Source organism: Metopolophium dirhodum, chromosome 1, assembly GCF_019925205.1.
Source record: "Metopolophium dirhodum isolate CAU chromosome 1, ASM1992520v1, whole genome shotgun sequence".
NCBI lineage: Eukaryota > Metazoa > Arthropoda > Insecta > Hemiptera > Aphididae > Metopolophium > Metopolophium dirhodum.
The window spans coordinates 80077799-80095557 of NC_083560.1; the positions used below are offsets into that span (position 1 = coordinate 80077799).

The 17759-nt window shown below is 27.9% G+C and overlaps 2 protein-coding genes across 2 annotated transcripts in view; one reads left to right on the forward strand and one right to left on the reverse strand.

Annotated features, from left to right (window-relative positions):
* Positions 1-14751, reverse strand: part of LOC132935365 (uncharacterized) — a 28590-nt gene extending 13839 nt beyond the window's left edge. Inside the window, exons 1-2 of the mRNA XM_061001893.1 lie at positions 14302-14751; positions 6683-6820 (exon numbers count right to left, since the gene is read on the reverse strand). Of these exons, the coding sequence (XP_060857876.1) occupies positions 6683-6820; positions 14302-14751 (588 nt within the window). The remainder of the gene's footprint in view (positions 1-6682; positions 6821-14301) is intronic.
* Positions 9952-11977, forward strand: LOC132933743 (MAPK/MAK/MRK overlapping kinase-like). Its single transcript, XM_061000019.1, has 3 exons — positions 9952-10357; positions 10417-11054; positions 11579-11977. The coding sequence occupies exons 1-3, from the start codon at positions 9952-9954 to the stop codon at positions 11975-11977; spliced, it is 1443 nt and encodes a 480-aa protein (XP_060856002.1).
* Positions 14752-17759: the final 3008 nt, after the last annotated feature.

A 17759-nucleotide genomic window follows, 5' to 3' on the forward strand; every position in this document is an offset into this window, starting at 1 on the left:
TCTCAAAGGCTTTTTATTATCTTTTAATTTTAAAGCGAGTTATGAGTATTTTAAAATTATAATTATTAGTTCATCTTAAATTACTCATAACTGCAGGCTATTTAAAATTAAAATATAATAAAGAGCCTATATGAGATTGCCTAGATAATAATTCTACCTTTAAAATGTATAAAGAGGTCAATTCACTCTAAATTTTAAACCAACATAGCTAAACGTGATCTGCTGAGAGTAAAATTTGTTATGTTACGCACTTGTAAGACGGAGACAACATTATAGCGGGTTATACCACGTCCACTTAAATCATCACGATGTTTTTTTTTATGTTATTCAATAACTTATATCCGTAGACACTTTAAATTGTAACCAAATGTTTATTTGATAATTATCCATACTTGATGACATTTTAAAAATATTTTGATTCTTTTTCACCTTTCAAGCCATGAGAAATTTTTAATTTTAAAATTTTTTTTTATTATTGTATAAAAAATTCTCCTCGGTCAAAAAATTGAAAATGCAAATACAAAGTTTCTCATAAGTTGTTATTAGTATTAAATAGTGGAATTAAAAAAAGTTGAACGTAAATCTACAGTATTTTTTTTGTTAAAGTTGGAATTTAGACAATTTTGTCTAAATTGAAGAAATTTGCATGCTAGTTTGTAGTTAAAAGTTAATAAAATGTTCAATTATTATGAAAAAAAATTTAAAACAAGGTTTCTCATAAATATTTCATACTCTATAATTAAAATATCCAAATATATATAGAAACACAGTTTTTTTATAGAAATTTTAATTTAAACAACGAATAATGATTTTAGTTATTTCGTTGTAATTTAAAATTATTTTCGTGGGTACTTGAAACTTTTAAAGTATATTATTATATTTTATACACTCAAATACTAAATGACATTTTCAAATGCAATGTTTTCGGGAAAAATAAATTCAACTTAGGCACTGTGTGACTAATAAGCTGATAGAGTCTTTGCTCAGAATCGTATATAAGTACCTACAATGATTTTATTGAATTAATATCAAGAATTCAAATTTTACACATTCATTACAGCGACCCACTCGACAATTAGTTCAGCGGTACCCAATTGCACACATTTTAGATTCTGAGTGGAACGATGAATGTATTGATTTTACAATGATGTGTGCTTTTTAAATTTTTTCATTTATTTTTTATTTTTGTGTCTACTATCACGGTTTGAGGCAGTAAAACTGCTTCGATTTTCTTCAACAGTATCTTGTTCGATAGGAAAGTAAATCTAGTTGGTTTATTAGGGAGGTCAAAGATTAAATCCTAGTAGTTTTTAATAGCACCGAAAAAACTAAAAACAAAATAAAGGAGAAACGGGAATTTTTACGCAATATCAGTTTCCGACAAAATCGATTTTGGTTTTTGGTGTAATTTTAAAACAAATGACCGTAGATACATGCAATTTTCACTGAATGTTTATACTACCATTTGCTACACACCATACAATTTAAAAAATATTGTGATTCATGTTAAGGTATTTATAGACATGAAATTTTCGAATTTTATTAGTTTTATTTATCAATTATAATGTCGATAGGTTTGAAATTCAAATTTTTACAACATTTGATATTCACTTTATTTCTTATGTTGTTGCAATTCAAAAACAAACAACCGTAAACACTTTAAATTTACATCATACAGAGAGCGGCATAAGTCAGTTCCCGCTGTCTTGTTATCGAAAAACTGCTTATTATTATTAAATCGAGGAACCTAATTTTGCTACACTCTGTATTGTGTTTATTTTATAATTTCCTATATACTTGATAAAATTTTCCAAAATATCTTGAGCTGTTTACGGACATTTTCAATTTTTTTAGTCAAAAAGCGTGAAAAATGAATACAAGGTTTCCAATAGTTTTCAAAAGCGCTGGGAAAAACAATATAAAAATTACGAAAAAACCGGAATTTTTACGCAAAGTCGATTTTCCACAAAATTGATTTTAGTTTTTGGCGTAGCTCTACAACAAATGAATATATTATATACATGAAATTTTTACTGGATGTTTATATTTTTGTTATCTATACACGATAAAATTTTCAAAATATTTAGATTTGTTTTGAACTGTTTAGGAACATTTTCAGTTTCCAATTTTATTCATCTTTTTTTCTATGAATGTAAATAAAACTTAATTTGTTGGGTAATAATGCTTGAAAATTTTATACAAGGCTCGTACTATATTGTTACAATTCAATTTAAAAAATATTAAAAATCCTCTGTCACAGTTTTTTTAATAAGCATTTAAAGTTCAAATCTTGAAAAAATACGGAAAAATCACGAAAATTAGCAAATTATTTTGAATTGATAATTCATAAAAATTTTTCTTTTTAAATCTAAGATTTGAAAATGTAATACAAGATTATTCATAAGTTTGCCTACCTTTATCAAAATAATTGTCCACAAGCAAATTTAATTACATTTTTATGGGCGTTTATATTTTCACAAGATTGGATATTCACTCGATTTCTCTTTTAACGATTTTGTTATTTTATTTTTATTCAAAAACGAATATTTGTAAATACATGAAGATTTTACTGAATGTTTATATTTTCATTTTCTATACACCAAAAAATTTTGAAAATATTTTGATTCTTTTTGAGCTGTTTACGGATATTGTCAATTTTCAATTTTTTTTGTTTTTTTCCTATAAATATCAATAACATTTTATTTGTTGGGTAAAAAAGCGTGAAAATTTAATACAAGGTTCCACGTGAATAGGATATATATAGGATATATATATATTAGGTACTTTATTCACAATAATATCATCAAATATAGTATATACTTAGTAATATCTTAGGCTGACTGACCGTTTTCGCTCAGAGTCGTTTTTCTTATACAATGATATTATGTCATTGAATTCAAATTTAACACCATCCATTACAGTGACCCACGTGTAACCTATTGTACAGCAGAGCGACATCCACTTGCCCACTTTTTTATCTTTACAGTTAGGTGTTATAATTTACAGTATAAAATTTCAAGACAAAACGGTATTTAACGAAAAATGTCAGAAGACATAAATATTATTGGTAAAGGGTTCATTTTTTAATATTTTATTTGCTATAATGTATTTCTCATTTCGGTACTTTTTAAATAGGTACCAATTTTTTCAAAAGTTTCTATAACATTTACGATGGTATTATAAATCAAAAAATTCTAAAAGTATTTTACGAAAGAAATCATTGTATTATAGTTTGAATTTATATTATAGTATAGACAAGTATATATAGAATATAAGTATTAATTCTAAGTTTCTATAAAACAGATATCAAATTTGATTTTTACCAAAAATGTAGGTGATATAAATTCAGTAAGTACTTAGGCCATATTTACAGGTACTTTAATAAGCGAAAAAATTCAAAATAAAATGAAACTTAAGGAAAATTATTTTATCACACGAAAAACGCAGATTGATTATTGTTGCACATTTTATTTAAAACTTTAAAAGAGAAATATGAAAGAAAAACCAATGATATGAAATGAATTAAAAATGTTACAAAAAAACAAACAATGACAATCTGAATTATAATAAATAATAATTGTTAGTCAATATTATGCTTATTTTGAACAAAATATTTGTTTAAACTACCTAATTAGATGATATTTTAAACAATTATACGATGGATGAGGCCAAGTACCCAAGCATTACAAAATCAAACTTTACCTGATATAACAAGTCCTCTGGAAAAAGATTATGGGACGAGTCGGATACACTCAAACGAGTCCAGGAAACTTTATCTCATGCATAGTAATTGTATATGAATATTTATTAATAAGTTCCCAAAACTGATCGAAAATATTTTTAAAATGTCTTGTCGTTATATTTAATTGACCAATTCAGCCTGACTATTATATTATTTAGAATTTTATGCGTGGTAAATTTAACAAAAATGCAAACGAATAAGTAAATAAAAAATATTAATAAATAATTAATTATAGATAATATTAATTGACCAATTCAGCCTGACTATTATATTATTTAGAATTTTATGCGTGGTAAATTTATCAAAAATGCAAACGAATAAGTAAATAAAAAATATTAATAAATAATTAATTATAGATAATATTATTATATCATGTAATTTGGAGACAAAACTTTAGTACACATTTAATCTTGAGATTTAATTATTAAATACGTTTTTATAGTTTTTAAATGACAAGTATAAAATGTATATTATATGTATTAATTAATAATTTTAACAAAAAGTAAATACAATATAAAATATATAATAATATATGATTATACATTTATTACAGTAATTTTGTTCATATTTATAAATTGGACGATTACATTTTAGATTTTGAGGAGAGCGAGGAAGCTATAGTGGTTTTACAATGGTCTTTTTTTTTTTTTTCCTGTATACAAAATTTCTACCAGAAAGAGTGCTTCGATTTCAAAATATAGTACCTTATCTTTTAGCAAATTGGACCAAAATAGAACTTTAGAGGGCAAATTTTTCGATTTTCTCAAAAATTATTGGCTTTATTTAATGCCACGGAAAAAACCACCGACAAATAAAAAGAAAACTGCTAAATGGGATTATAATTTCTAACGCTTTGTTTATTGGCCTAAATACCGGATTTATATGTTTTTACATATCGTTACTGGGTCTAAGCAGTCTTATATAGGAGTAAAAAATGTGGACGATTCGTTCAATTCCGAATGCGTAGAAAAAAGTTTTTTTTGCATATTTGAGAATATTTTATGGGTTAGAGAATATTTAACCCATTTAGCATACTTTAGAATATTTCGTAAATTGTGAGAAAAATTTTGTATTTATTTTGAATTTAATTGAACATTTACAATTTTTTTTTTTATCATTTCCAACTTTCCAACTAAATATTTCCTAGTAATGAACACCGTAACCAGTATTATACCATAAACAGTCAATTTTATTAATTTTTTTTTTCAGTTATTCTTAAACAATTTAAAGTTTATTTTTTTTTTAAAAACCTATAATAAAAACTATAATAAAGAAGTTGAATCGTTTCAACTCAAAAAGGCTAGAGATGAATTGTTTTATGTTTAAAATTAAAAAAAACTAACCAAAATATAGAAAAAAATTGTGTTGAAAGTTTTTGTCATGCTTCTTTTATGCTTCTTTTAATATTTTTAAGTGCATATAATTAAGAATTTAAGTACTTTTTTCAGCGTCTATTTTGATTATTATTATTATTATTATTAAGTGTTATGAGTCCCGAAGTTCGAACCCTGCTTATAAGCATTAATTATTAGGAGATTCTGGGCAGGGGCGTAATTAAGGGGGGATGAGGGGGATAGACCCCCCCCAGAGCCTTCATAATATTATATATATCTATATATATAAAAAGACTTGTCCTGGGTGATTCATCATCGCCTAGCCGGAACTGCTGAAGCTATGGATATGAAATTTTCAGTAAATGTATTTATTACTATGTATAGGCGCACTAAGAAAGGATTTTTCGAAATTCGTATTTTAAATAGCTGCTCAAACAGGGACATTGAGGTTCAAGATGGAAATTGGAAATTTTATTTTTATTTATTAATAGTTGCCATTGGTTACACTCTACAGTAGAAATTAGTAATTATTTATTATTGGTTGCCATTGGTTATTCGGGCGGATCAGGTACAATAGCTGGCATCAATTCGAATTATATTATAATATCAAAATTAACTTGATATAACTTCGATAATTTAGAGTTAAATCCTACACTTACGTACAAACAGCACTGGGTCCGCGACCTACCACAGATAAATTGCCTACCTGATATTGCTTACCCTATTGCTTATACTGCTGCGAATCAGAATTTTTATTCCAGGAAACAGAAAAGTTAAGATACATTTCGAACACCATACACCGAATATTAAATAACGAATTGAACAAAGTTTGAGTCATATAGAGTTGGTACATTTAACGGGCAACAAAGTGCACGGGATCAGCTAGTTATATTATATACTCACCAATGTACTTGAAAATTTAATATTTTGTTGTAAAAAAAATGTATATACCCCCCCCCCCCCCCCCCCAGGACAAATTCCTAATTACGCCACTGATTCTGGGTATCCACTTCTTCAGTGACAGTGACCTTCAACACTGCTATATTAAATACAAGTAGTGCAGTTGAAAATTGAAATACATTACAATACAAAACAAATATGTGTACAATTATTTATTATAGTCTTATAGAAGCTTAATAGGTTCCGTTTCAGCCATATTATTAGGTATCTGGTATATTGTATTCTAGTCTTGGGATTGGGCGATTTTAAATTCCCACCAACTTCACTATCACACTACTGTGGTAATATTATTATTATTTATTTTAGTACGACATAACTGTTAAATATATATACCATTTAAATAATTAATAATACACAAATTGAATATATAATTTATGTATATTATATTATATATAATTATTATTATTTAGGTATTCTCCATAGGAACTTTTTTGCATATAAAACCTTTAATAGGTACTTTCTTAATTATTTCCATAACTTATTCGGCAGCAAGATAAGTTACTGTTGTTACTTGTTACTAGGACCTTAGTACCTTACTAGCTACTATTATTTTGGTACACATCAAATGTATTTATTATTGCAGTTAGAGTATATGGATACTGAATAGTTTCCTATAGGAATAAGTATACTTATTTAATATACTTACATGTCTAAACCATTGGTCTTGATGCTTGGAAATAGGGACGAATTTCTTGAAGTATATGCTCATTTGATACACTGCTTCTTTTTGTGGATATACATTTATAAGTATAACATCTTTGTAATTGAAATATGAAGGTGAATACTGAAACATAATATATAGTAACTCTACAAAGTCTTTAGATCTATTTGCAATATAATATAAATAGCAATGTAGGCCTAAAACCTAAATACTTTGTAAGCAAATATTAGAACAGAATATAATATTTATGATATTAATTATTAACTAAAGATTTATGTATAGGTAAGTACCGGCATACCGCTAATAATGATTATTATAATAATACGTATATATATACGTACCTACAAAATGTTTTATATTTATTTGATATTTATATGCTTGCTTACGTTGTGTATATAAGTGTCTATAGTGTTATGTAGCCATGTAAAGGTATCTAATTATATTATATTTTCAATTTTGGTCCACCCAATATTATCTAAGTACCTAATATTGGCTAATAATTTTCATAATTTACTTGTAAAATATTTACATTTTTAGAAAAATGCAAAAGTAAGCATAGGCAATAAGGTTACCTATACCTACTGCAGTACTGCATATACCTATCTAAGCACATTTTAAATTTCATCAAAGTCTAATTTCTAGCAATAATAAGCGATTCATAGAACAAATTTGAATATTAATACATTTACTCATCAGTATGTATTATGTAAATATAATATTTTGATACAATTAGTCTGGTCACTAAGTAGGTATACAACTATTTAATAGTATATTATTGTAGTACCTATTGTACTGAATTCGAGTAGGGAACAAATAACATGGCATTAATATTAACTATATTGTTATTTGTTATTGACTATGTAATATGAATAGAAACAGACAAGTAACGAGTTAGCATTATATTCCTTGAATATGTTTTCCATACCTACGACCTACCTAGTAATACTTACATAGTTACATCCTACGCATGGCTGATGCGGATACATATTAATTCTTAGGTACCAAATGTCTACATCACTCAATTATACCTACTAGGTATACTGTAACATATTACGTATTATAACATATTACATATTACATATTAGGTTATAATATACGACCTATATAATATATTATGTTTGAATGTTTCTCAATAGAAAAAAAAATTTTCAAATAAATATTTACAAATAAGTATTTAACTGTAATAATCATTTTATCTATCAAATGCTGGACCGGCTCAAGGACAAATAGTGAACTAGGCAAAATCAAATTTTGCCGCCCTTAACAATAGAATATTATCAGTATTTTAAAAATGCCGCCCTCTTACTAATGTGCAGCTTAAGTGCCGCCCTAGGCATGGGCCTATGTCGCCTACCCCTTGAGCCGGGCCTGATCAAATGGGGTATATTGATGAATTAAATCGATTGATAATTTTTTTATTTTTAATAATAGGTACGTTTCTAAAATCTATAGATATAGGTAATCTGAATAAATGTATGTAAGAAATAGGTATAATGACATAACGATATAATGTACCAGTACCTTGCTAATATGTACTAGTAAGTACAATAATTTACATACCTATTATAAATTATAATTATTAAATTATGTAAAAAATGTATGTTATAAAAATTATTTTTTAAGTTGAAAAACCAAATCAACCTAGGTTTTTGCGATTTAACTATCAAAATTGAATCCGAAAATCGACCTTACATTAAAGAAACATTTACCTGAAGACTGAAATAAAATCCTGCCTATTATATAAGTACTCGTTAGTTGTCACCTATGATATTAATAATCATTATCGAACTTCATAGTAATGGCCAACGTATTGGTTTGATGAATTTGTTTGTATGGCTCAAAGTCTAATTATTATATTGTACTTTAAATGTATTTATTAATAAAATGTTGAGAGGGCACATCAATTTATATGTAGGTACCAAATTGTTTTCTCCGTCTTAAACACGCGTGTAATATAAATGTTGAAATCTCTCTCCATATATTTCACTCATTGTTTAAAATTTAAATTAAGGTACTTATTGCCTATTGCCTATTGGGTATTAAAACGATTATAATTTATAAAGAATAACATTATCTGTGTTGTGACGGAAGCTTTTTGTATTTAAAAAAAAAATAATATTCATTTGTAAATAGGTACTTTTCACTGCTGACCATAAAAATCTAACCCATCTGTTTTGTGCTGACTATATTTCATAAATTATTTAACTGGTATTCCCACCTTATAAGGAAAGATCTATTAAATCTGAAAAAATTTAAAAAAAAATCGGACCAAAACTTACCAAGTTATAGAAAATTGTATAACTCTTAAACAGTGGTTCATAAGATGTTATCGGTTAGATAAAATAAAGTACAAAATCAAATCATATGACAGTTTGGGAACCCTTGTTTTTTTTTTTTTTATAGCGTTTTTGATAATTTTCAGATATTTTTTATGATCTCTTTGGATTTCTCATATAATTTACCATATGTTCCCATATGTAACCTGTTGATTTTTAAAAGGCCATGCATAGCACCACAGTGGGCCATACGTTGGACACATATATGTGTCCATAGCAGTGAAAGGGTTAAAAAAAACTAATAAATTAAATACTTATAACTTTCTTAAAAACCAAAATAATGAAAAAAAATATAATATTATTTTATTAAACGGTTTTAATAAGTAAGATTACCCTAATTTTAATAATCACAATTGGTGGCAGTTTTTATTACGTTCTACCATTGATTATAATTAGTAGGTACCATACATATGTATTATGTGTGATGTATTAATGTAAAATGTAAATATACATTTGACGTATGTAAGATAGAGAAAATGTTTCTACTACAATCTACTGGGCCATTGTAACATTGCCATTCTGCCCATTCGGCCTGCTAACTACATATTATGAGACTATGTGGGTATGATAAACCATATTTTGTGTTAATTGTTTATCTGAATTCTATATTCATTTCTAGTTTCATAATTTTTAATTCCAATATTCCATTTAAAAATTAAATATACCAATAAAGTTATAATATATTATAGGTACATTATAATTTATAACACATACATTTTAAAACTAAACTAAATACAAATGTAACATCTGGCCTATACCTTTAAGATATACATTAATGAAAATCGATTTTCAGTGTTTGTATGGAAACCAAAACGTTTTAATAATATGTTCATAAAGTAGAAATATTGTACCTACATATTGAATACAATATTACATTTATTTTATTCTTACTTTACATTTTTAATTTTAATCGACCTAATGTCACCTAATGTACCTAAACTACTATCTAGTAGAGACAATTTTAATAATTTTTATTCTGAATTTGATCTAAAAGAAAAAATTGGCGAAGGCTCGTTTTCTGATGTATGGTTATGTGTGCAACGAAACAACGGACGAGAATATGCGGCGAAAGTATTGAAAAAAGATTATGGACATACAGTCGACGCTGATAAATGGAACGCTATATCCGAAGTTAATGTATCAAACTCAGTGGGAAAACATCCGTTCTTACTTATGCTAAAAAACGCATACCACGATAAAGAAAAAGGAAAAATTATTTTAGTAACAGAATTAATGAAAAAATCACTATACGATATTATAGAAAACGGAGAATGTCCACTATCAGAATATAGAATTAAAACTTATATGTATCAAATGTTGGAAGGTATAATTGTTGTAACAAATTATAATAATAATTATTATTCATTAGAACGTTTTGTAAAGGTTTAAGGTATTTGCACGAGAATGGATTTATCCATAGGGATATCAAGCCAGAAAATATTTTGCTCACGTCGCGGGACAAGATATTAAAGATTGGTGATTTTGGGACCACATGTCAAGCTATTTATGGCCATCAGTACAAACATTACGTGGCAACTAGATGGTACCGCTCACCTGAATGCTTGTTAACAAAAGGTTTTTACAATTCAAAGATGGATATTTGGGCTACGGGATGTGTACTTTATGAAATCGCTACCGGTCATCCGTTGTTTGATGGTCGAGACGAAAATGACCAAATTGAAAAGATTGACCGAGTATTAGGCTCTCCCGACCAAAGATTAATAAATAAATTTAAAAAATATAAATCTGATGTGTTCGTTGCACGATACGAAACTAATAAACGAAATGTCAGAACCGCTGGAGTTGGACTGCATTCAGTGTACCAACCATACCGCCCGGCATACGATTTAATCATAGACATGATAGTTTATGATGCATCCAGGAGGTATTCGGCAAATCGATTATTACGAAAATCATACTTTTATGAGATGAATAATACGGCGTTTGAATATAAAATGAGAGAGTTTGAAAAATTGCTGAGAAATAAATCAATAGTTAACTTATCCAACGTAGATGAAAAAGTAAGTTATATAGACTGACAAATGGTAGAATGTAGAATGCAGATGAGTAAAACTATTTATGTAGGTACTTATTATTTTTTGATTAGTATAAGACAGTAACTACTTTTGTTTATTATAAAATATTTAAATTGTATTTTAAAATTAAACTTTACGTATTTATTAGCTACTTGAAATATTTCGTGAATCGTGATTTTTAATATCAATTGAACGTACAATAATCGTGTATTGAATAATTTATGTAGTACCTAAACCTATAATTTCAAATTTAAAACATAATAAACCTAATTACAGTTTCCATAGAAAATCGTCATAATCTTTAGTAAAATAGGTTTATAACTTATACTATATCATTGTAGGTAGAGGTACTGATAAGGATAATCACCCCGCCTCGTTTTACAAATATCGGTAAAAATAAAACATTAACTAACTATAGTTCTTGTGTAAACTGTAAACAATTATTTATTTCAAATAATATAATATTAATAATATTTATTTAATATATTTTTTAAATTTCTACAATTTAGTCGAACACAACAATAGATTCGATAATTAAAAAGCAAGGTCCTGATGGAGATCGTAAACAAAATGTGCAGACACATTCAGTAAATGCTGAAAAATTTGAAAAATTATCTGCAGACATAATTCAGCAAAATGATCAACCTAAATTGGATAAAAGGAAAACGAATTCAAATAAAATATTATGTTCAAAGACCAATATAAAAAAATCTATAATCATTCCAGAACCTGAAAATATACTCCATGGAAATCGAAAACAAAATACACGTAATATAATATCAAAGGACAATACAAAAGATATTTCTCCATCAAAACAAATATACACGGAATCAGTATCGACGTTAAACAAGGGCTCAGTAATAAAAAATATTAGAAATAAATTTGTTAACCGTCAGCCGTTCAAATGATAAAATTACATAATTTTTTCAAAACAAATTTTCTTGAACTCAATTTTAATAATAATAATAAACTGCTGTAAGTATTTTGTTTAAAAAAGAATAACAACACATCAGGCACTGCACTAGAATTTTTTTCCAGGGGGAGGGGGGCAAATATTTTTTTACATGCGCTAAGGTTTTTTAAACAAATACTGAGGTTATTTAAATAAAATATAAATATTTTCGTATCATATAACATAATATAGCTATTAGCTATATATAGTATACAAGTTTTTATATATTGTATACTCTAAAAGTCTAAACAGATAATATGTACAAACTTTTGAATAGTTAAATAGAATGTTTCAAGAATAATGTCAAATATATTTTATGTATCTTATGTAAGAAAATGTTTAATCACAGACCTTCAAATGAAAAATGAAAAATGATGTACAAAAATTTCTTTATGACTTTAATATTGCATACCTTTGTGAATGAATAATTATGTTTCTTTTACTTACCTACATTTCATAAATATAAACTAAAGTAATTGTGTCTAATAATGAAAAGATGAATTTGTTTGAATCATCTTTAATGCAATCATTTGGGATACCTTTGTTTGTTTATTTTAATTCAGTAATATTAGTACTCAATAAAGGTAATAATAAATAAATCAAAATTTTTTTCTTATTTCACAATATGTAATAATCTAATTTTAATATTATTATTTATTTTCTATCTATTTAAAAATAGATTGTATGTCAGGCATTGCATGTTGACACATCACACATTGATATGCCGCGTGGCACGCCCGTATAAAATATTAATATTATTTTATCAGTTTTTATAACTGCAAAAACTTAAAACACAAATCTTCGAAAATATGAAAGTATTTCCATAAATTAAAAATGTTTAAAAAGTATATTTCATAAATTCTTTGATGTAGATCTTTTAAAAATAATGTTTTATGACTATTATATCTTACATATTTTTCAGTGAGGTGGCAGGCGAGGGGGCTGAACTGTTTTCTGGAGGGCGGGGGGCTAGAGCCCCACCTTGCTCCCCCTTGGCGCCGTGCCTGCAAGAGAATTATGTTGCGTTTCCCGCCTACCAGTTTCCGTTAGATAAGAAACTTGATTGTAAAAATTGTAAACAATATTTTACAACACGTTCCTGTAGGTACCATTTATTTATTTAGGTAGGGGCCTATAATAGCAGGTATTTTTTTTATATTTTGACAGCACCGCTTTTAATGAAAATAATTAGAGGGCGTATGAAGCAGTTTACTTTGTTGAAATAATATTGTAATTTTGTAATTATTATTTCATAAAGTTATACCTATTCAACAAGATATTAAGATTCAATTTATTGATTTTTTTTTTATGATAATCGATAACTTGGTCAAAAGTATAATACATTAGTCCATTTTTAAAGTCTTTTACCTATTTATCATTCAGTGGCGTAATTTGGTCATGTCAAAAAAACAAATGTTGGTTTATATCATATAAGTGCGTCTTTGTACCAATGGCGTATTTAGGATTTTGCTGCCCTTAATTTTTTTAATGCCCTCTTCCCCCACCGTCTTTTTTTAGTGGCAATTCTTCTCACCCCAAAAAAAGCTTACAATACAATAATACATGTGGTATGGTAATAGTATTTTTCAGTATGAAAATCTATCGAGTGCCCCAGAATGTTGAATATCGTAATATTAGTAGGTACTCGTACTCTCATACTTTCGTAGCACCCGTGATAAAAAAATAATCAAGGCAAATTGTAAAATTTATTAATTTATTTTTTATTTATTTATGAAATAGTGAACATATAAAAAAATTAAAATTAATATTTCTTGAAAAATATTACTCGATAAACACATATATAAAAGCCACATTATCGTTTACTAATAGCAACTAATTATACTTTAATAACTTCAAAAGGTTATAACTTTGAAACCAAATCCGACCGACAAATTCTAAACTCTAGGTAGCTACTGCGTGGGATGTTTGTAATCTATCTGACAATAATGTAACAAAGCACTTAGGTATACATACGGTACTACTTCAGTATAGTTATACACAAATGTACACTTAAAACTTTTAAATGCTTATTAATCATAATTTTGATCCGTAATTATTAAAATACTACAAAAGTCATTTTACATTTAATTTTTAAGAAGAAGTCATTCACTCTATTTTAAAAAATAACCGAGTAAAATGAGTAATAACTGTTATTTATTGTGAACATACAACTTTTCATGTTGTACGTTTGTAAGACGCAGACAACCCATGCGGGTGTAGCGTCCTCTTAATTTTGGAGGATGACTTTGGTGAGGTGGAGGGCACATAAGTGGAACTTACTTTGATGAATGGCTTAATATATTTCCTACTCTGTACAACGACCACCAACATCCTCTCGGCCGCATCACTCCTAAAATATTCAAAATACTTTTCGATCGTCTCCAGCCGACGTCCGATGACCATGTAGGCAGTACAGAACACTGGAACGTCAGCATATGCGTCCAACACGATTGTTCTGGTGGGAACGGTCACGCCGGACGGATGTCCACCAGCACTGACGTTGTCCCGCTGCGGGTAGAGCATGGCCACTATAGCGGCCGCCTCGTCAGTGTCGTCGGCCGCCACTTTCAAGCACCGCTGCAACGGTCCAAACGTTTTGTTCACGTACGCCGTCAACGTGGCCGTGGTCAACTGGTGTGGCCAGTCCGGGACGTAGGGTGCCAAACGTCCGGAAGCCGGCACCAAAAATCCAATCAATACGGTGATAGTGAATATCATCAACCACCGCATTGATATCTGTCTCGTTTTCTAGTAATGGGTAATTCCAAAAAAAAATATGGATACATTTTACGCAAAATTAAATACCTAAGAAGTGTAAGTGTGTAGGTTCAGCAGCACCTCCCAAACCTATATTAATTACTGAGCATAGGCAACCCACAACACACATAAACTCGTCAAACATCACAACCGCCACTCGATCCGACACGTGACCGACACATATTTTACGCCTTCCCCTTCAAATACATTACCTCCCCTTCTATTTACACTATAAAAAAAATATATATATAATATTCTGATGTACATTTGTATCGACTATGTCGAACACTTGTCTGACATATAGGTATTTTACCCCTTCCTAATCAAATACATTACCTCCCCTTTTATTTTTCCTTTAAAAAAAAAAATATATATAACATCCTAATGTACATTTGTATCGACTATATCATACATACAATACATACATACATACATACATACATACATACATACATACGAACATATACTAAAAATATTATACAATTTTAAGATTATAATCCCATTCGAATAAACATCCCGCTATAATAGCATACGTTATACATCGGAATGTATCTCAAACAAACACACATTTAAATATATTATAATATAGTCTACATAATATATACATACTTACATATTATATCCAAACAATTATACACACATCATTATTACAAACCCCTGAACATATGATACAATTTACATAATACATACTTACATATCAATAAAACACATCGTTAGCATACGATACATGGAGGTACCTATATTTATACATATAAATATGATATGACCATACACTTACAAACTATAATATACTATCAAACACACGATACTATACAGTACTCATCAGTTTTCATTCTGAACTTTTATAATAATATTTACAACACACACACAAGCTCAACATATATAATATTATACCTCATCACACAAGCATGCATGCATAGATACATACATTCATATCACATCACACACACACACACGCACGATTCCAGTCTTCCATTTAGTATACAAACAAGCCGCCCAGTCCTTTATTCATTCAATTACATATGAACGCTCATACACACACATAATATATACACAGACGGTATACACCCCGGAATGTATCTCAAACACACACATATATAAAATTGTAAACAATTATTTTTATCTTTCAAAATATACACGTTAAAATATAGAGATATTCGTTTGCATTCACACATTCCTCACTCATATACCCATAGGTTAGTTCATACATATGTAGATACTTACATATTATATACATACAAGTAGTATACATTTGTATAATATTCTGAGCACCTTTTTACAGGGAAATTTCATCAGTTACTTTTAATTTTAATCATATCGACTTGTCTATATTATAATTACCTAAACTCGCCTTATATAATATATTAAGGAATTATTATTTCCAAAATATTCACTTTTAAGTATAGAGTTGCATAGTATATATTCGATATTACACCATATAATCACAGAATAGATGAAATTTATTTCATTTATTCTGTGATATACCATTTACATTGTACGACCTTAATTCTTAGTATCTCCTAACTATATAATAATATGCTTTTTATTATTGAAACCATGGAATTACATTTACATTTATATTTACTTAAACAGCATTCATGCATGCATAGACTCAATCGATTATTTCAAATAATAATTTACATAAAATATTTTCGATATATAACTTATTTAATACCTAATTATTTTCGTTAAATACGTAGGTAGAATTTATGCTGAAACCAAAAAATATACTCATCAATGTGAATATACGTTAAAATGTACTAATTTTGATAATAACATAGCTGTCTGTATGTAAATACAGAAATCTTGCTAAAATAAGTAAAAAATATCATAATTTCAATAAAGCATATGAAAACATCACAATATTTTAGTAAAACATAGGGGAAAATATCATAATTTCGTTAAAATCATTTAATGTTATAAAAAATATCATAACCCTGCCTAATTACCATCAAAGGCATACAGTTTAGTTATTAAATGTATCTAAATGCATGATCCCATTATAACGAGTCTCAACTCTCAACGACCGATACGTATCGTCGTACTAAAATATAATATTATATAAAATTTTTTGATTGCTTCATTAGATAAAACCATATACATAAAGACTTTACAAATATCCATAACACAATTCTAATACAGCTTAAAGTCTAGAATATCATATTCTTAAAAGCATTACATGAAAAGTCGTATTTATTTTAAAGATGAAACAAAATCATATTTAAATTCCATGGTTTCAATAATAAAAAGCATATTATTATATAGTTATCTTCATCACATATTAGCAAATCGTGTATGTGTGTATGTATGTATGTATATGTATGTATGTATGATATAGTCGATACAAATGTACATCAGAATATTATATATATATTTTTTTAAAAGGAAAATAAATGGGGAGGTAATGTATTTGAAGGGGAAAGCGTAAAATATGTGTCGGATCGGGTGGTGGTTGTGATGTTTGACGAGTTTATGTGTGTTGTGTGTTGCCTATATTGAGTAATTAATACAAGTTTGGGAGGTACATGTACTACAAATTGCCTATACAGAGATGCTTATGCTTTTACGTGTAAACTTCAAGGGGGAGGTGGGGAGGTGCTGCTGAACCTACATATTTATACTACTTACCTAATAATTTTTATTTTTAGATATTGTTGTTTTTAGTTATGTCTATTAGTTTGTTTGTTTGAAAAATTTATTACGAACTCAGTAATATGGCTACACAGATATTTGTAGTTTCTGTCTTACAAGTGAATAATATAGCAAATTTATGCTTAGTGTATTCGACCTATTATGAAACTTGATGATAAAAACATTTTCTGTGTTTGTATCTAGGTTTTTTATGATAATTTAGTTTTTAAGTGAGTAATGAGCATTTTTAATTTACGCTATACTATTTACCACGGCTAGCAAACGTTATAGTTGACAAAAAAAACGATTGAAATTTGTAAACGTTATTATAACGGATAGCGATAATCAAA

What these genes read in the sequence shown, in the direction of transcription:
- LOC132933743 (XM_061000019.1), top strand. Translation starts at nt 9,952, where the DNA reads ATGTCACCTAATGTACCTAAACTACTATCTAGTAGAGACAATTTTAAT. An exon ending in TATGTATCAAATGTTGGAAG is followed by an intron (nt 10,358 to 10,416) that starts GTATAATTGTTG and finishes CGTTTTGTAAAG; the next exon opens with GTTTAAGGTATTTGCACGAG. An exon ending in TATCCAACGTAGATGAAAAA is followed by an intron (nt 11,055 to 11,578) that starts GTAAGTTATATA and finishes TCTACAATTTAG; the next exon opens with TCGAACACAACAATAGATTC.